The 21,791-nt window shown below is 34.9% G+C and overlaps 1 protein-coding gene across 9 annotated transcripts in view; it reads left to right on the forward strand.

The window, feature by feature from the left end:
* zfh2 (Zn finger homeodomain 2) overlaps positions 1–21,791 on the forward strand; it is a 441,349-nt gene that overhangs the window by 260,351 nt on the left and 159,207 nt on the right. For all 9 annotated transcript variants that reach the window (XM_074112507.1, XM_074112499.1, XM_074112501.1 and 6 more), the window contains one exon: positions 13,576–16,193. In XM_074112507.1, the coding sequence (XP_073968608.1) occupies positions 13,631–16,193 (2,563 nt within the window). In that variant the 5' untranslated portion in view covers positions 13,576–13,630. The remainder of the gene's footprint in view (positions 1–13,575; positions 16,194–21,791) is intronic.

Here is a 21,791-nt window from a genome sequence, read left to right on the forward strand (position 1 = left end):
TTTAGGGCCGTTTGGTACTATAAAGAGATTTGCATTGATTTATTGATTTCTGATTAATGAAAATGCGCAATCAATATTTTTGTCAGTTCGCTAATTATTCACTTTGGTTTGGTGAAGATATCGTTTTAAGTCTCTCAGCCGGAAATATGAATTTTTCCCTTTATATTTGCGTAGTTAAAGGGGAAAGACTACAGAGAGCTAGAGAACATTGTGTTTCCTGTTACTGTTGGCTGCATAATCATAGAACCATACACTCGACTGAAAAAAGCTAAGAACTAAACAGTTGCTTCTAGGAGAACTATTCTGGACCGCATCGTGGTATACAAAAAAAAAAAACGGGATCATTTTCAAAATACTTTTACGAGCCACTAAACCAACAATACATCTTAGCATTGCGGGTCTTGCCTCTTAACCGCTCGGCTATCGTGGCGCCTCTTTATTAATTATTATTTCAACTTTTATTTAAATTATTTTTTCCTTATAGTAGATCCTCCAAATCATCCAGCATCCACAGAATAGTAGACTTTAGACGAGAGTCATCAGAACCCTTTCTCTATTTTGCTAGTGATACCCTTCTCAAAGAGCTCAATATACTTCATCATTCCCAAACTAATCCGCTCAAGTTTCTTTATGTTTATTTTTTTTTTAGTTCCCAATCATCTTGAATTATTTGACCCCGATCTTTAAAAAATAAAATGCCTGCTAGAGTTCCTTTTACGTAATTCATTCTTCTTACTGAGTATATTAAAGTTGAGCTTAGTTTATCACAGCATCACGACCGAGAAATCCATATTGCATCTATTACTGTATCAAATTCCAGATATTTATTTGATTTTAGTAATTGTTTTGAAAATAGGATATAGAAATAATAAAATAAAATACAATAAATTGAAGTTGACAACTCAATAATTATAAATAGACAATATTGTGCAATACTGGCTGGTAGATGAGGGGGAGACTGATTGATAGATATAAGGAGAAAGTTGCAAGTAAAGAAGAGAGAGACAGAGATGTGGAAAAGTGAGCATATGGAGAAAGATGGTGAATTAGTTGCCATAGTCAATGCATAAAACTAAACACATCATTTTAGTCAATGTTAATTAACAATTGCTGCATTCATTTTTATTATTTTCTTTAGGAAATGATTAGTTTCCACAAAGATAGTTTATATAAGTAATCTTTGTAAGTATTGCTACATTATTTTTTTTAAAAAAATCTTACCATTAAAATTAACTGTAAATAAAGTATCACGAACTATAAAACTTTATAATGTATTTAACCTGGTTTAGTTAACTTGAAGCACTTTCAGTGCATCTGCCATTTGCATTTGTAGAATATTTTAATGTATTAATAATTTTTTATTTTATTGATAGTCATCATTTTTGAGTAAATGAATTTTGAGTATATGGGAGAGCGAAAATAAAAAAATTGACAGTTTAACTCTTAACATGATTTTCCCCTAAATATAAGTTTAGAGTGTAATTAAAATTTAAGAGTCAAGAAAGAAAAAATCTTTAGGAACGTGAAAAGTTCCATTGAGTAATCTAGTACTTCCGGCAGTTTTTTTTTTTTAAATTCCCTACGAACTCCGAAATTAATCAAGACATTTAACTGCCACTTTATAGTATGAAAAAAAGGCGGCAGAGTCGTGCATTATACTGAAATGGGCCTTTAGAAGGATTATTAACCAACCTCCTCACCAATCCTAGGAGTCTTTTTAATCGAATAATCCTTATATCAAATATAAGTCGTAGACAACCACGGAGCAGAACGTGTGTTCGTAGTTTAAAAGGAAATCGTTGGAGCCATTTGCGAGAAAAACGCTCATTGAGGTGGTACTTCCGCTATAAGGATTTCGATCACTAAGTTTTTAGTTTCTGCTTCCTGCAGTTTTTAGCCTTTCAATATTTTTCTTCTTTTTTTTTCAAAGCGCAAACTTCCGGTGAAAATCAAAAATTTGACCTGACACCAATACTTTCCTTGCCAATGAAGAAAAATTTTATTAAAAAATTATTTTTAAGCGGAAATATACTTAGTTCTCTGCGTGGTCACAGGAAAAGGGGCTAAAAAGCACCAAAGGCGGCGATCTGCTCACAGAGATAACTTCCCCAGTGTGGCCACCACTTAGCCACTGCATCTGGCAGATCAGCAGCACACTTTCACCTTGAAGAGTTCAAACTTTGTCATTAGATTGACCGGACACGTATCCTCTCTCTTCTATTGGTCCGCTAATCTTCGTATACTCTTCATTAATTTCACACATTTTAATTACAGATATAATTTAGTAAAAATGCATTCTAAAAATTATAAACAAGTAGAAAGGCAAAGTAATTTTAATTAAAAAAAAAATGCAATAATATGGCCTACTTTTTAAAGTCAATGTTTCATTTTTCTGTACACTAAATTTATTTATTTATTTAAATAAATGAATAGATAAATAGTAGAAATCAACGACAGTATTTTTTTTCCCACCATGAGTAAACAAGCAACGATATATGCACAACTGAGTAAACCAAGAAACCTATCTTGCTGCAAGCCTGATAACGCCTATGAAATTCAGCTTATTGAGTCAGACTAATACGTCATTTATCGATATTTTCAATAGTATAATCTTATGAGTGCTGATAATTTTTTTTTTTTAGGTAATTTTTTATTGGATTAAAAAAGGACTGCCCTTTGTAAGGTACCTTATATTAATTAAGATAAATTATTGCCCTAATGGTATTAATAAAATTGGTAATGTTTGTCAAATCGATAATTTTCAAAATCGATAAAATATATTTAAATTGGTTTTTAATTAATTATTTTATTATTTTGTTTTTTAATTTTTTCCCTGTTCGAGTAATTAAATACTTTAAAATTGATTGCGATTGAGTTTTACTCAATTGAAATGATGTTTTCAATTAATACTCGTATTTAAAGTATGCTTGCTATACAGTTTTACACCGCTGTGTTGCAGTATTGCAGCTCTTTAACAGATGGTTTATTTAGTATTTAGTTGATTTCTTCTTAAAAATTTACTCTATTAATTTTTTGTTCACTTTAAATTTATGAACAAACATATGATACAAGTAATCCGGAAATAAGGTCATTTTTGGGAGAGGAAATGGAAGTACAGATTTCCTGTAAAGTACCTTTGTAAGGGGCGGTCCCTTATTCTGGTATTTCATTTAAGGAGTTGATAAAAAAAATCGAGTTTAAACCAAAATTTGCTCTACCGGAAGTGACCCTTTTATTCACTTGGTATTTCGCATTTCTTGAAAATGCCTTCTAGCCTGGGCTACATTTCAGAGTAATGTACGGTTTTTACAAAAAAAAATGTAATTTTGTTGTACAATTAATATGTAACAAATACATATTTAGAAGTATATTACTGTTTCAAAACTATGGGAATATTAGAGTCCAAAAAAAAATGTCATGAGAAAGTGTGCTCCCCTCTAGAGACTTTTAATGTCAAAGAGATAATCCGTCCAGGTGTTGTTACCTTAAAAAATTTGTGTATAAAAATCGGGACGCGATGAGACTGGCCATAGATATTTATAGCGGAACAAGTTTGCACATATTTGGTTATACTTAAATAAAACCGGTTTCAGAGTTTAGGATGGGGGACGAAGAAGAGTCCTCCTGTATCATATCGATGTTTTTTTTTTTTCTTTATTTTAATTTTATTCCTTTAACCTGAAAAAGAAATGTGTTGTTTCCATTGGAATTATCCTGATTATTGTCCTTTGAATTAAGATAGAACCTTCTGTGGTTTTTTTTTTTTTTTTTTTAATAAATTATTTTTGTTTTCGAACTTTGTGGCAAGAATAAGAAAGAAATCTTGATTAAAAATTTTTAATAAAATTCCTAATTCTTATTTTTTATTTATTGATTTTTAAATATATTAAGAATCACATTCTATTCTTTACAAGTGTTAAAATCTTTGAAAAATATTGATAGAATTGATTTGCATTAATGATACCCCAATTTTTTCTTACAGATGGTAGTTTACCGATCGGGATCCTAATATGCAAATCATGCTTATAGAACCTTTTACTCCCTGACTGGTCTGCAACCTAAGTCTTTTTCTTGACCGTTCAAAAAGTTGCTACAAAAAGGTTTTAACCGGAATTCATTCTTTAAAGATCCAGTCTTCAGTACGGCGAGGTCTATGTTCTTGAAAGTGGATCTTACTTGGATTTCCATCACCCATATTAGTGGATCACCTCTTTTTTTGGGGGGAGGAATTGATTTTTTCCCTGAAGGTTTTTCAGGAAATTGTAATTACTATCGCGTAATAGTCGGGTATGGTGAGTCTAACACCTAAAAAGTCACAAAATGACAATCTGGAGTTAGAGCGCGCGAAGCTTTTTGTTTTGTTTTTTTTCTGGTACATTGTCTAGCCTCAGGACTGTGTTCTCTCGTTATAAACGGTCACAGTGAGCTGTAAAGAAGCTCCGAGGGATAAAAAAAAAAAAAAATCTAAAGCCCAACGAGCTGGATTCGAACTCGTGATCTCCAGTATTACCTCCAGTATATTTGTTACAGTGAGTTTCAACTGAAGTGCTCTTCTATGCCGTTTTAGTGACCCAGATCGTTCCTTCTTCTCAGTTGATGGAAGTAATTTTGTAAAGACCACATTAAGAGTACGATCAGACCTTCATAAGTCATGAGTAATTTACTCGTTAAGTGTCTTCGTTACAATATATATATATTATAAATACATTGTACATTTTCTTTTCAATCAGCTGCAAGAAATGCATAATTATTCCTACAAGAATAATGTATAAGATTGTAAAGTGCGATCTAGCGGAGGGAAGAGTTAACTATAGTATTTCTTCGGTACATTACATCTAGTTCTCTATTTTTATTGTCAACTTCCTGGAACTTCTTTGTTTCCTCCTCCTCTCTCTCGCCTCCATCACCAGCTAGTTATAGTTTAATAGCCGAGAGCCAACTAGAAGCCAAACAATACATTTTCTATCCAACTAGCTCTGTAATAAAAAACCTCGTTAAAATCAATAAAAGAAACTGTTTTTGATTCTCGTAATAGTTCATTATGTTTATCTAATTTGTTTATTCGATTTTTAATAATAAAATCCAAAAAGTATTAATAATCAGTCGCTATCATTCGCTATTCACGATGTATCTAACTTAACATTTTTTTTTTCTTCAAATTAAACTTGAAAATTAATTAATTTTTCGCAATCCTTAATTATTATTGTTAATTTAGCGAAGAAAATGCAAATTTTAATCAATTTTGCAAAAAACTAGCAAAGTTTACATTTTTACAATTAATCTTTCAAATAAAATCAGGTATAATTTTAAATTTAATAGCCTTGTTAGGCGCCACGAAAGCCGAGCGGTTAAGAGGCGAGACCCGTAATGCTAAGATGTATTGTTGGTTTAGTGGGTTCGATTCCAGGTCCAGGGCCTTGCTTTTTATTTAATGGTTAATATGAGAAATTTATAATAAAGTATGTTAGGTGGTTATAGGCTAGTCCCGCAAAGCTAAGATGTATTGTTGGTTTGTTGGTTAGTGGGTTCGATTCTCGGTCTATGCCTTGAATTTTACTTAATGTTTAATTCCGTCCGCGACACCTAAATATGATAGTTGGACGCAAAGCCTGCCTGAAAAAATAGGCATTACTTTACTTTTACTTTTTAATAGCCTCGTTAAATTATTTATAGATAAATACGAGTAAAAAATTTATAATCTAGCACTGCCTTTTAAATATTTTGTAAGAAAGGTTTAGGCAACCTAAGAGTAACCTCCTTACATGGTAGTCTAACGTCCCGACGATGTGGCGATGGCTAATTTTACGTGGTAGTTGTAATTGCGGAAAAAGAAATAGATATTTTTCACTTGAAACTTACAAATATAATAGCAAATAATCAATAGCAACATTATCTGAAACTGCCAGTTATGGAAACAATCTTATGTAAATAAGAAATCAGCGTTCAATAAAATAATTACTGAACAATTCAAATTGAATATATCTTAGGAATTTTAATTGATTTCTTAAATTGTAACCTTCTAAAGCGCAAATCCAGCAGCTGTCCCTTAGATGTTGACGCGCCTTAGATCATTAAAAAAAAGCGCAAATTAATGCAATTAAACTAAATTCAAGAATCAGTCTAACTTTCAGCTGGTAGATTTTGCGTTTAAGTTTAAAGCTTATCTTCTAAATTACTGAAACAATTGCAGACGACATTTAATTTTGCACATCTGTGCGGACTTGCTACGCTCGTGTAGGCAACATCCTTTTTCCTTTTGAAAGAAAAATGTTCCACCTTTCAGTGCTCAGAGTTTTCACTGAAACAGCTGAAATTCGCTAGTTAAGTGCAGTAAAGCTGGTTTCAGTCACTAGTTACTTAAAATACTTTATTTAATCTCTAATTTCCATTGAATAGTTGGCCCATTATTATTGGCTAACGGGTAATTATTAATATGTTTTACCTTAGCGTGTATTGCGTGATATTAACGCAAGATAATCTAATATAACTACAATAATTTTCCTAGTGAAATATTTATTTAATAAATCCGTTACATAGAAATAAATTAATACGATAGAGCTGAGTGTGCTTTCCTGTTTGGGAATGACGCAAACGGGGAACAATCAAATCCTTAAGCAAATATTGTAGACAAAGTGGTCCTTTGAAGAAGGCTCCTTTAGAGTGAGCAAGAGAGATACTCTTCGGTGCTTATCTCCTGGAGATTGAAGATCCGGTGGGGTGGAGGGGGGACGTTACATTCGGTATCTCATATTTACCTCCCGTGGGGTTACAATAGGTATCCTTCTTTCTTTTTTTTGGGGTACCCAGGTGTCCTGCGCCGCTCCTGCCACGCTCACCTTACAATCTTTCTTCTACCCTCCCTTGTCTTCCACTATCTTACCCGTACATCTGTCGCCTCTTTTCCAATCTCAAGAGAGAGAGGGGGAAAAATTAAAGTATTTTTTGTTTGATTTTTCTTTACACTATCTTTTACTTACTTCAGATGCCAGAATGGGTAATGTTCATATTTTATTTATTTATTTTTAAGCATTAATCCATTTTGCTTTTGATTCTTTGAAAGTGTTAACTTAGGTAAAGGTTATTTGTTAATAGTTTTTAAACTTTTTCAGTGTAGGAATTTACTTCTTACAAATTTGCAATAAGTGAAACTGATGCTGTATTCATGAATGTGGTGAATTGAAACCATAGGTGAATCTGTCCGATAAGAGAGCACACTATATATTCACTATGTTTTGACACTTCAATAAGATCGCGCGGTTATCGACGCCGGTAGAGTCGGATTGTTGAATGAAGTAGCGATTTGGTTATCCACAGAGCCACCGCTGTGCGGACACTCAATCGCTATTTCAGGCATCGCGAGGTTTTCGACGCTGGTAGAGTCGCTAGAGGATTGCTGAATGAAGTAGTTATTTGGTTATCTACAGAACCAGGACACTCAATCGCCATTTCAGGCATCGCACGGTAATCGACGCTGGAAGAGACGCTAGAGGATTGTTGAATGAAGTAGCGATTTGGTTATCCACAGAACCGCCGCTGAACGGACACCCAATCGCCATTTCAGGCATCGCGCGGTTATCGACGCTGGTAGAGTCCTATAGAATTCGTGAATGAAGTAGCGATTTGGTTATCCACAGAACCGCCGCTGAACGGACACTCAATCGCCATTTGAGACATCGCACGGTTTTCGACGCTGGAAGAGTCGCTAGAGGATTGGTGAATGAAGTACCAATATGGTTATCCACAGAACCGGCTCTCGGGACACTCAGTTACCATTCAGGGCATTGCATTCTCTCACTGAGGATTCATTCTCACCACTCTCTTCGAGACCTTACTCTACTCAACCATTCAGTTTAGGCCAATTCTTTAATAACCCCAGTTAGTTATTGTAATTTATATGCTCGCTCCTAAGTTAGCGTTAATACTAACCGCTAATTATCCGCTCGTGCCTTTGAACTAATCGCTACTTAAATCTCCATTTCCGTAACTGTACTCTCATCGTCCTCAACCACATTTCCAGCTACCTTGGTAGCAGTGTTGAGGCGTAAAACTTGGCCCAGCGGGTTCTCTCACTCTGAATGAGTAAAATTTGCGGTCTGTGAGTCGTCTCAATTTATTGCAAATTATCTCCCTCCCTTAAATCTAATCTAAGCTTTGAAGTCATTGATCTCTGAGATTTTTATAAAATAATTTTAAAAAAAATATCTTTCCTTAATTTGGCATATCTCGCGGTATCATAAAAAATAACACTGTTAAGCCTATAGATAATTATTTTATTTATAAAAACATTTATAGTCAAAAGATTTATGAATAAAATACCGGAAATGATGTTTATTTAGAAAAGCTAAAAGGAGAAAGTTCTGAACTAATTTCCTGTAATCAGTTTTCTTATCCAGCGGAAATTCTTTAATTAACGAGTATTTTAAGGGATAATTATACTAATGGCAGAGAACTTCCCTCCCAATATTTCTTTTTCTTGATTCAATTTTGTTGATTTTAAAGGAAATCAGAAATTTTTTTAAAAAAACTTTTGTACAGCTCACATGACTTAAGTGTGTCTTTATTATTTCTTATTCAGAGTGTAAAAATATGCTCTTAGTCGTCGTGTAAATATGTAGACGATGGGCCTCTGGGTTTAGCCAATTCTTCAGGGATCTTAGCGTCCCTGCTGGTATCCCTGTAATACTTATAACTTTCATGGATACTCACAATATCCTTCTTTTTATTGTTACTATTATTAGGGCCACTAAACATTAAAAAAATAAAATTAAAAAATTGCCTTATAAAATGCGTGTTTGGAGAGATTGCCAAAAACGTTTATAAAAACTATGGGGGACAAAAAAGAGTCCTATTAGATTTATTATATTAACATTTACCGGAGGAAAATCTGTCATGGCGTATTAGTTGATTTAGCGCGCCATCTTTTTTATATATTTTATAAATTTGTTGAAGATTAATGCGAGTGATTTATACAGATTTACGCGCGTAAATAAATAAAAGAGGAAACTGAGAATGTGAGTCCTTGTAGGCCGCTAAAGGAGGCTCTTCCTGGACATCCCATGGGAACATCCTTGGGCGTTTTGCCAAAAGAAGATGAGATATAAACAGAGTGGGAATTCATTGATTAGTAATCAATTTGGTATTTTGTTCATTTAAATGAATTAAGTTCATTGAAAACGTAAATTCAAATATTGCGGCCGATTACTCAATACTTCCGTTCTTGCTGTAGTGGAGTCAAAATAGCTTTGCTTTTAGGGCCACTTTACATACTTCTACAGTCACTTGTAAATCTCTATCCAGATTTCTGTTAGTTAGAAAAATAATGTTCTTGATTAATTTAATGTTTCTTAATAATTATTTATTTTTTGTTTTCTAAATGTTGAACACCATTATTTTAAAAATGTAATAACAAATAAATTATTATATAAGTATCAAACTAGCACAAGACCTTTTCATGTTCTTTTAATCGTGATCTATCATTTATATTGAGGTTATTTATGTAATATGATTGTAAATCCGTAAGGAGATCTGATTGATTTTAGAAAGGGTAAGACAAAAAAAGAACAGAAAAGAATCACTTTTAATTTACTTCGTATTTAAATAGAAATAGAATTGTTTTCTGAACCAGTTTGAAATTTTCGACGTCTACAAAATGTGATTTATAAAAATAGAATTGCAGTAATAATTTTAACAAAACATAAGCGTTACGGTAGCCGAGCGGTTTATAGGCTAGACCCGCAATGCTAAGATGTATTATTGGTTTAGTGGGTTCGATTCTCTGGTCTCTAGGTCTTGCATTTTATTTAATTGTTAATATGAGAACTTTATAGTAAAGTATGTTTGGCGGTTATAGGCTAGACCCGCAATGCTAAGATGTATTGTTGGTTTAGTGGGTTCGATTCTCCGGTCTGCGCCTTGGTTTTCATTAAATGGTTAATAAAAGAAATTTATAGTAAAGTATGTTAGGCGGTTATAGGCGAGACCCGCAATGCTAAGATGTATTGTTGGTTTAGTGGGTTCAATTCCCAGTGTCTAGACCTTAGATTTTATTTAATGGTTAATTTGAGAAATTTATAGTAAAGTAGGTTAGGCGGTTATTGGCTAGACCCGCAAAGCTAAGATGTATTGTTGGTTTAGTGGGTTCCATTTCTGTATATGCCTTAGATTTTATTTAATGGTTAATATGAGAAATTTATAGTTAAGTATATTAGGCGGTTATAGACTAGACCCACAAAGCTAAGATGTATTGTTGGTTTAGTGGGTTCGATTCCCCTGGTCTAGGTTTTGGATTTTATTTAATGGTTAATATGAGAAATTTATAGTAAAGTATGTTAGGCGGTTATAGGCTAGTCCCGCGATCTAAGATGTATTGTTGGTTTAGTGGGTTCGATTCCCGGTTTCCGCCTTGATTTTATTTAATGGATAATAAAAAAGGAATTTAAAGTGATGTTTGTTAGTCGCCTCTGTCGATGACACCTAAATTGGCAGTTGGATGTAAAGCTTGCCGGAAAAAAATAGTTGGCATTACTTGTGATAGCGTGTGGTTTTTTTTAGCAGAAAACAGCCATAATAATCTTAGCGCCTATTTTTAATTGATTACTCTTCATATTTGAATTAATTTATGATAACTGTATCTTGGAATAGAGATTATTGATTTTGTAAAAAGCGGTTTTTTTTTCTTTTTTTGTAATGGTATGACGTAGTACCTAAACTGAACGAATCTTAGATAGTTCAGAAGCGACATAATAAAATATGTTTATTCAAATGAGAAGTAGGGTCGTACATGCGCGGATACTTCTCGGTTCACTTCTTGCAGGAGCCCAGTATTAAATACAAGAGCAAAAGGAGTGTTAATATACAGGTGGCTATGGTTAAGTAGCGGCTCCTCTAGAGTTATTTGCATGTCTCTATTGCTGAGCACATGTACATGTGACTTGTTGACGTGCACGCGCATTGCACGTGGATTATATTTGCATCCCGTCCCTAGTAGTCCGTTTATATAGTATTAGGAAAGGGTTAGGATATTTATTCTCTCTTTCTCGCATTCTTCTTTATGCCTTCCACAGGTAGACTTGAGGCAGTTCTCCTTTTTTTTTTATTAGGTTTAAGGAAACCACACCTCCTCCCCCCAAACACACGTTCCTATGTTTTTATTGTGACTTGAAGACTCAACAAGTTATTCGCCTGATTTATTCTTTTTTACTAAATCAATCAAATCATTTCGTGTAGAAATGATGTTTTTATGGAGCTAAAACTTATCGAGACCTTTAATTTGCAATTCATCAGGGACTGATGTTTTTAAGAGATTTATTTTTGTTATTTCCTGTGGCGTTTTTGGCATTTTGCGCCTATGACTACTTGAAAAAAGTGAATCTAAAAAAATGGCTGAAACTACAATTTTACAATCCTTACGGGATTCTCTCCAATATCACGGATAAAAACATGTTTCTATCCTCACTGGACTGTTCATTTTACCCATTATTCTCTTGCCTTCCAGTTATCCTAATAGTTAGTCTTATATTTATTTTTAATGGTTTTTTTCTTTTACTGTATTCTAGGCGCCACGGTAGCCGAGCGATTAGAGGCGAGACCCGCAATGCTAAGATGTATTGTTGGTTTAGTGGGTTCAATTCCCAGTGTCTAGACCTTAGATTTTATTTAATGGTTAATTTGAGAAATTTATAGTAAAGTAGGTTAGGCGGTTATTGGCTAGACCCGCAAAGCTAAGATGTATTGTTGGTTTAGTGGGTTCCATTTCTGTATATGCCTTAGATTTTATTTAATGGTTAATATGAGAAATTTATAGTAAAGTATGTTTGCTAGTCGCCTCCGTCGACGACACCTAATTTCGTAGATGGACGTAAAGTCCGGCTGAAAAAATCGGCAATTACTTTACTTTAATTTTTTTATTATTACTATATTCTTTAGGCGGCCATAATTAAGTTATCCAAACAACTAAATTCTACAAAATCTAAATAACCGCCTACAATTCTTCGTCGAAGCTATAAAATATTCATCTTTATGAATTAGCTTGCTCTTAATTGGTTTTCATCTTAATTCTATATTCACTCTATTGGTTATATTGCGTCCTATTCTTGTATATTACTTATATAGTAATTACTTTTTGTAGAAGTTACCAGAATTGATGGATCCTCTAATCAAGAGGCACCGCACAATATTTATATAACTAGTCAGCCAGTCGATATTTCCTGTTTTAGCTAATATATTGAGATGGTAACAATAAAATTAAAGAATATATATATAAAAAAAAATTAGTGTTCATGCTAATTTTATTATTAGAATTATAAGTAAATTTATTGCATTTTATGACATTAATTCTTAATTTAAATTCACTAAGAAATAATGATTGAACATAAAAGATGAAAAATCAGAATTACACTGCATCGTTTATAATAAACTGAAATTATGTTTTCCATTATTATACAATTTTTTCTCCTTTAAAGTTGTTGGAAAATAAATAATGGGTCTGCTTACTTAAATATTAACAATAATGTTAAAGATTTAAGCTTAAATTGTAATATTTTCAGTACACTAAGTTCAATTTTAGACAACTTAACTACTTACTTTGTCCAAAAGTAACTTCGCACCATTATCACGTATTATTTTTGGAGGGAATTTCCTTTATTTCCGGTTTTCTGATTAAGTTAACTTGTCTCTCTTACAAAGCCTGTAAATACTATTATTAAGACGGCAGGAATTCCAGCTTATTACTGGTTTCCAGCGCGGAGATGCTGGGTTCGAATCCAGCTGCTTTCTTTTCTCCTCCTGAAAGCTTCTTTCTGTTATTTGAAACTGAAGAGAATACTGTCTTAAGGCGGGCAGAGAACTAAAAAAAAAAAAAAATAAGGCTCTGGGCGCTAATACTCTTCAGATGTTGAGGCGCCTTAAAAGAGGAGGAAAAATGGAATAAATTTTTTATAACATTTATGAATGACATTTAAGTTTTTATTATTAATTGATTTTAAACATTTTATGAATCAACAATAAATCTTATAAATCAACAATTAATGGTATTTCTAACTTTATTTACCATTATTTGAATGAAATTGGAGGCTAATTTAAAATTGTAATTTTATGGAACTTTTTTTTGATGTATTTATTTGTCAATCAAATCATTTGAACACTAATTATGTTTTATTGATTAGCTAATTTTCCTTGATTCCTTCTGGAAAAAATCTGGATTTTTTTCTTGACGTTTTCGTCAAGAGGTCAAACCAATTGATGTTTTTAAACTTGAATTAAAATAATATCAAATAGATTGTTATAAATTTACTTGACAAATTAGTCTTAATTAATGCAGTTTCTTTAAAAACCTGTTCTCTTCTCAAACTGCTTTTTCGACTCATTCTTCGCCTTATTCAGAAGTAACGATTAACAATTTCCTGTTATTTCATCGACCTTTCTTTCAAAAAAACAAAATTTGCGTTTCTTATGTAATATTTGGGGAGTCAAAAGTATTTATTTTACACTGTTCAAAATTTTACCACTTGCATGTTTAAATATGAATCATTTATTTCAGAATAATATGAACTAACGTTTTTGTTTCTCTTTGTGCAGGATTGACCGTTGAAGCCGTGGGATGGAGACATGTAATGTACGATCGTGATCCGACATGTCCTCACAGCCCCTGTCATCATTAGAGGACGGGGCAACCAAAAAAAAGGAGAGGATGAGTCCGGAAGAGGATGTGTCTGGCACGACGGCAGTTGTGGCAGCTCCAGGTGCTGCACCGGAAGAGCCAAGAATGTCCTCACCACCCTCGGGTAGCAAGTTCCTGGCCGATCAAAGCGGCGATAAACAAACTGGTGGCGATGATTCATGGGGCACTTCAGATGTGGAAAAATTTGATGGAAAAATTGTCTACAATCCGGACGGCTCAGCCTATATTATAGAAGATTCTGAATTGAGTGAAGAAGATCCAGAATTACCGCACCTGATTGGCGATGGCTGTATCGTTGATGGCCGAGGCGTTGATTCGCAATACCAAGTATTTCCTCAGATCGCCAATGCTTTCTACGTTTCTCGTAACCCGTCCCTATTATCTTCCCTTTATCCTAACAAATTGATACCTGAGAAAAAACCCGAAATCCCAGTCATGCACAGCTACCGGGTGTTTTCAGTTCGAGAGAAATCTCATAACGCCAACCAACAAAACAATACTGGCAAAGACTGTTCTTCTGTTCCCGTTAAACCTATCCTCATGTGTTTTATTTGCAAATTATCTTTCGGTTATTCCAAGTCTTTCGTTGCACACGCCATGGGTGATCATAATCTTGCCCTGCAGGAGGATGAAAAAGATATCCTAGGTCACAAAAACGCTTCCGCAATTATTCAGTGTGTGGGTAAGGAGAAAGAACCTTTAGTATCATTCTTAGAACCTGTGAGTCCAGTAAGGCCAGTCACCGAACTGATGAGGAGAGAAGCCGAAGAGAAAGCCGAAGATCTGGCACCCTCTAGGATATCGCCGCAAAAGGAAATGGATAGAAATGGACAGCAGAGGATTAGTTGCGGCATGGATCTGACGAGGAAGTCTCCAGTGGCTGACATGTCACCTGGAGCCAGCCCATCTCCTAGTTCCAATATGAGCCCCCTTTTAGGCATGTATCCACAACATCCTCCTAATTTCCTAACCGGCACAACTATTGGAGTTTGTCCGGACCATATGGGAGGCAGGCCTTCCGGCGTTGAGTGCCCTAAATGTGAACTTATTCTCACTTCTTCACGACTGGGTGTCGGTGGGCCATTAGCTGGTATGCACTCACGCAACTCTTGTAAAACTCTCAAATGCCCAAAATGTAACTGGCATTATAAGTATCAAGAGACTCTCGAGATTCACATGAAGGAGAAACATCCGGAGACTGAAACATCCTGTATTTATTGTATAGCTGGCCAACCACATCCTAGACTGGCAAGAGGCGAGACTTACACCTGCGGTTACAAACCGTACCGCTGTGAAGTCTGTAATTATTCCACAACGACCAAAGGCAACCTGAGCATACACATGCAGTCGGATAAACATTTGAACAACATGCAAGAATTGCAGAACGGCAGTGTAACGTCCGAGATGCAACAACCGACGCCACCACCTCAACATAAACCTGGTGGGATGCCTAGTCCGGCACACCATTCGCCCATCCAAAGTCAAAAGCCTAAGCCCACCTTTCGTTGTGATGTGTGCAACTATGAGACGAATGTAGCTAGAAATCTGAGGATACATATGACTTCGGAGAAGCATACGCATAACATGATGGTGCTTCAGAAGAATGTGCAAACAATGCAAACCTTTTCCGCGCTGCAACATTCACACCAACAACAGTTGAACTTTGAATCGCTGTTGCACTTTCACCCCGGGCTTACGCTGCCCGGCGAGAAGCCTCCTCCACATACGGAAGCCGCTCTGGCCGACATGGCCTACAATCAGGCATTGCTGATACAGATGATGACCGGGGGCCAGCTACCACCGCACATACCTCCAGAACTGGCGCCACATATGGATTTAGGCTTAAATCCAGAAACGATGGAACCACCACCTGAACCGGCGGATCCAAATCCGGAACACCTTTTTCACTGTTGCGTTTGCAACAACTTCTCCACTGACTCGCTGGAAGCGCTAAGTCATCACCTGGCCGCCGACAGGACGAAAGTGAGAGAACAAGAGATCCTGGCTTTGGTGGCCGGCCACTACGTGTGTAAACTTTGCACCTATAAGACGAATTTGAAAGCTAATTTCCAATTGCACTGTAAGACTGATAAACACCTGCAAAGGTTACAACATGTTAACCACGTGAAAGAGGGCGGTCCTAGAAACGAATGGAAACTAAAGTACGTCTCTTCGCCGGGCGGCGTCCAAGTTCGGTGTCATGCGTGCGACTATTACACCAACTCGGCGCACAAACTACAACTACACGCCGCCGGCCAAAGACACGAAGCTTCACAGCTACTATTTAGGCATCTACGAGACTCGGATACGGATAGTTCGCCCAAACTCTACCATTGTGTCCTGTGCGGTTTTTCGGCGCGGGCAAAGTTGCCATTACTTCAACATGTCCGCTCCATGAAGCATCTACAGATGGAGCAACTTCACCAACTCCAAAGAAGATCCGAAGGCAAGGAACTACAAACAGATATAGCCGAAGTGTTCCAGGTCATTCAACAACCCCAGGATCAAGAACAAGGTACCTAAATTTTTCTCTATAAATATATGTTGTGTTTCCTCTTACTTCTACTTAGTAAGAGAAGGGATAGTTTTTTCCGGTGGCAGATTTCCAATTAAGAGTATCCGTTTTGAGGTTCCCAGAGCCCAGATTCAGTGTTGTTTTTTTTTACGAATTGGTCTGAGTGAGTGTGTGAATCTACCGTAATTTTTTCTCATTATGTTTGATTTTTAAATTTAATTCTATTTTAAACATTATTAAGGCGCCACGATAGCCGAGCGGTTAAGCGGCTAGACCCGCAAAGCTTAGATGTATTGTTGGTTTAGTGGGTTTGGTTCCCCCGGTCTTAGGCCTTGTATTATATTTTATGGTTAATACAATAAATTTAGTAGTAAAGTATGTTTGCTAGTCGCCTTTGTCCACGACACCTAACTTGGTAGTTGGAGGTAAAGTCTGCCTGGAAAAATAGGCAATTACTTTACATTACTAGTTTACTAAACAAAATTTGTTTCAAGACGTCTCAATTTTGGTTGCACAAACTAGGTTTTTTTTCTGCACTCAGAGGAAAGCTTAAACTATAAATATATACATATATATATCGTATTTCCGGCGGAAATCCTAATTTATAGAACTAGAGTAAATTTGTGAACAGGATTCGCAGTCAGTCCTTACTGTAACTTTCATAAATTTTCCTTACAACTTTGAACTTTGAAATGTAAGTTGCCTTCACCATTTATTAAAGATTCACCACAATAACACGCGGTACTAATAAGCAAAGCGTCGTGTCATGCTCCGACCAGAAATCCTATAAAACAACTTTTCTTGATAAAACTTTACAAAACAATAAAATTGAGTTTAGAAGCTTAAAATATGTGTTAGGGTAAAACTTAATTAAATATGGTAAGTCCTGGGTGTACAGAAATTTGCTAAAATAAATTGATAATTAAAATCAAATATATATTTACGGTTTTCATAGAAATCAAAATTTTGGCCACGAATTCGATTCTTATTGAAAATACTGTAGTTGGGTTATATAATGAATTCTTATACATTTCATTTCTCACAAATCAAAATCACATATTCCTCTGTAGGCGCGCGAAGACGCCTACACCCAGAAGCGGAAAACGCGATAGTTTTAGAGAGGGTTAATCTCTAGTGCCCTTAGTGCGTAAGCCCCACCACCTCGACAAGGTTGGACACCAAGTGGGGTCAAGGCCTGAAGGGCCAGGGCCATAAAGAGGGCAAACAAAAGACACTGAGATAACCCTGCAGATGTAAATGGAGAAAAGCTGATGCTGAAGAGAAGTGTGATGTAAAGGATACAGGAAGGCGGTTGTTGCTCCTTCTTCTTGCCGGTGACGAGATGCACTGTAGCCTGAAAGAAGAGAAGTGAAAACACAATGAAGGTTACAAGATGCGAGGCTACAGACGTTTGGCGGAAACCAAAACGCGGGAAAAGCATGGCGCGAAAATTTAAAAGGAGGGGGCGCCGCGAAAAGATGAGTTCGACTGAACATCCTCTATTAGAATAAAATGTAATTAATTGACAGACCTACAGAAAATCTCAAAAATGAGATACGATTCCGTAAGGAATCGATTTACTGTATATCGATTTTTTTAACCTCATATAATTAAAGTTTTTAGATTTTAATTTTTTTATTATTATTAAAATATTGAGAAATCATAAACGCTTTTTGTTATGAATATTTTTTTTTGCTTTTGGAGTTCGTAAAAGCAAAATAAAAGGCCCCCAAGTAGGTGAAATGAATGCTTTACATTTTTTCCCAGCTGTTTTCAGCCCCCATTGTCTCGTAAGAGACCGAGCGAAAGAACAAAATGGTTCTACTTATTTTTCAGTACCTGGATTTTGCACATCTGCTTTTAGTAATGAGGTGTGTTCTGTTACTTTAAAAATAAATAAAAAATTCTTAACTATAAATTACTTTATTTTGTTGTTTTAATTTATTTTTTACTTTCTCTTACGGTAATTGGTTAAAGAAACTTTTGCTATCGAGGCAGATTTTCGATTTCAATCGATTTTACCAGATATAATCGATCTTTTGGTTTTTATAAGTAACGTGAAAACAATGCAGTGCTCTGAAAAAAAAGCTCCGGGCGCCAATATGACATCTGATGCTTGACGCTATTTAATAAAAAAAAACAAAAAAAAAAAACGTTAAATCAACTAAAAATTGCAGGCTAGGAATAATAGCACAAAAAATATAACAGTCAAATTAATCAGTTTTTATTTTCCAATCAAAATAATTGATTGTGATTGATTTCTTTAATAATGCTAACTTCAACAACTGACATCTGATGCTTGACGCTATTTATTCAAAAAAAAAAAAAAAAACTTAAATCAACTAAAAAATGTAGGCCTAGGAATAATTGCACAAAGAATATAACAGTCGAATTAATCAGTTTTTATTTTCCAATCAAAATAATTAATTGTGATTGATTTCTTTAATAATGCTAACTTCAACAACTGACATCTGATGCTTGACGCTATTTATTCAAAAAAAAACAAAAACTTAAATCAACTAAAAAATGTAGGCCTAGGAATAATTGCACAAAGAATATAACAGTCGAATTAATCAGTTTTTATTTTCCAATCAAAATAATTGATTTTGATTGATTTCTTTAATAATGCTAACTTCAACTAACTTCGACTAAACTGTCCTGCACGTATCTATGTAACACAGTTTTTTCTAGAATACATATTAACCAGTGCTGACAATAGCTGACAATATACTTATTAAAGCGTATGTCCTAAAATTGACCCGTATAGCCTTAATTATACCCATCCGCCATTTGTACCATTGTTATAATTTACATGGGGGTAGTTTGTGTAATTCCTCTTATATTTTTCTTTCTTTTTCAATTATTTCTATCAATCATTGATTAATCATCAAAGTATCATCCAAAAAAAAAAAAATCTGATGATGCTTCTAGACTCTAGACATTTCTCTTCTACATATTTGCTGTTTGGGATGATTTTACTGTTTGAATTTCTTTTTCAACTTTGAACAATCGCTTTAATCATCCAAGCACGCTTATATAAGGTGAATTAATCATCTTCTGTACAGAAATGGTGGTGTCCTCACCAAATTTAATTGGAGTTTTCCCGAACCCCACCCCAATCCTTTGTGCTTTGCCGAAAAAAATGCGACATAGAAAAAAAAAAAAAAAAAAAATTTTTGGCACGATCAAAAAGCTTTCCTCTACAACGTCTTTGATAGGTTTTTCGACCTCGAGGAAACTTAATAAGAATTGTTAACTGTTTTCTTGGGTTTTTCACCAATTTTGGGTGCCCCAAAGATTTGTTTATTTATTTATTTTTCTGTTGCTTAAATTTGGTTAATGATGGATTTAATTGCGATTCAATATCAATTTAGAATGCATGATGAGGCTTCGATTATAAATGGATTCCTAATTCCCTTTGTTTTTGAACTGATCATCACTCTGCTTTACAAAAAGGAAGCTGCAGAGAAATCTATAAAAAAAAAGCTCCACTTGCGCAAATACAGCTTGTAGCCATAATTAAATTTTAATTTTATAGGCGTCTCTCGTTTTATAACCAATAAAACTCACACACACACACTCACACAAATAGGACCCGTAAAAAAAGTAAAATAGGAATAAAAGCTTTACCACGTACATAAACAGGAAGTTACTCTTTTTTTTAGCTTCCTTTTGTATCTTTTTAATATTAATTAAACGTATTTTAACACTTCTATTGTTTTACGTTGTTTTATTTTGCATGTAGTTAGGAGATAGTTTTGGTTTAATAGTAGGTATTCTTATGTGATGAGGCATTATTATTTGCTAAATACGTAATGCCTTATTAACCATTTTCTAATGTCCTTTTAAGAACCAGTTCGGTGAAATTCATTTTCCAGACTTCTTGGATTTAATGCTCTGCTAATGGTGAAGAAGATTTTGGCGGTGGTTCCATAATTTTATCTCAATTACAATTACAGCTTTTTTTCGATGTTTACTTTGATGTTTAATTGAGTTCATTGAGTGTTGCGGGTGGCTAGGAAAGAGTTTGAGCTGATATTGTTAATAATTATTCGATTTTTGGGGCTTACTGTTTACACAAAGTTTATCACTGTAAATGCAGTGCATTTATGTTGCAATCTGGAAGGAGCTAGGGCTATCCATGCTGCTCCTAAGAGGCTACATGCTACTTCATTGTGATAGGTTATGTATACTCGTATATGTGTGAAAGATTGTTGGTTGGTGAGCTAGAGCATTGCTAAGCCACTGATGTGTCACGGATACCCTAGTGCTTCTAATGGTGCAAAGTCTGGCCTCTAGTTTGTAATAAAACATAACTTTTTACTGTAAACTCCTTTTATTAACTATTAAAAATCCAAGGCCCAGTCCGAGGGAATCGAAACCACTAAACCAACAATACATCTTAGCATTGCGGGTCTAGCCTCTAACCGCCTAACATACTTTACTATAAATTTCTCATATTAACCATTTAATAAAATCCAAAGCATAGAGACTGAGAATCGAACCCACTAAGCCAACAATACATCTTAGCTTTGCGGGTCTAGCCTATAACCGCCTAACATACTTTACTATAAATTTCTCATATTAACCATTTAATAAAATCCAAAGCATAGAGACTGAGAATCGAACCCACTAAACCAACAATACATCTTAGCTTTGCTGGTCTAGCCTATAACCGCCTAACATACTTTACTATAAATTTCTCATATTAACCATTTAATAAAATCCAAAGCATAGAGACTGAGAATCGAACCCACTAAACCAACAATACATCTTAGCTTTGCTGGTCTAGCCTATAACCGCCTAACATACTTTACTATAAATTTCTCATATTAACCATTAAATAAAATCCAAGGCCTAGAGACAGAGAGAATCGAACCCACTAAACCAACAATACATCTTATCATTGCGGGTCTAGCCTATAACCGCTCGGCTACCGTGGCGTCACACTTTGAATTTTCTGATTTTGAAATAAGAAGTATAATTTTCAGAAAAAAAAAAAAAAAATCATTGATGTGTCGATAGTGCATGTTTCAAGCATCTCGTTCACACCGATATCTCAAAGCCTACGGCATTTGGGCATGATTTGCCACTTTGGACCAGTTTTTACTGGGGAAACATTCGATTTCACGGACACATATACGTTGCGCTTTTAGCGTAACGCTGTTTCACGATTTTAAGTAAAATTTGCCTGTACCAAAACCCTGATATACGATAAATTCTAAACGTGTGTCAGTATTGTGGAGGCGAGAGTGTTGTACTGTTTTTCTTTTTAATACGATCACTTCACTTCACATAATTTCATCTTCTAGAATAAGTCATGGGTTTCAAGTTTTAAGAGAGTTTCTCAACCCGGAAATCTCTTGCAGTTCAATTTCCGGAGAAAGCTCTGTGAGCCAATGACCTCCGCAGATGAAGACGCACTCTAATAAAAATTAAAAAAAATAAAAGTCCACTACAATAGCTTTTGAAACTCATTAAAGAAAAGAACCTATAGGAAACAATAAGTGAGACCGTTGGACACCCCGATAAGCCAGGTAAAGCCGGTTTCTCTAACTGTACTTTACCTGAACTTCCATCAGTTTTTTTGACCAAATT

This window comes from Rhodnius prolixus, unplaced genomic scaffold (assembly GCF_049639745.1).
Source record: "Rhodnius prolixus isolate KJV_2025 unplaced genomic scaffold, Rpr scaffold_1, whole genome shotgun sequence".
NCBI classification, from domain to species: domain Eukaryota; kingdom Metazoa; phylum Arthropoda; class Insecta; order Hemiptera; family Reduviidae; genus Rhodnius; species Rhodnius prolixus.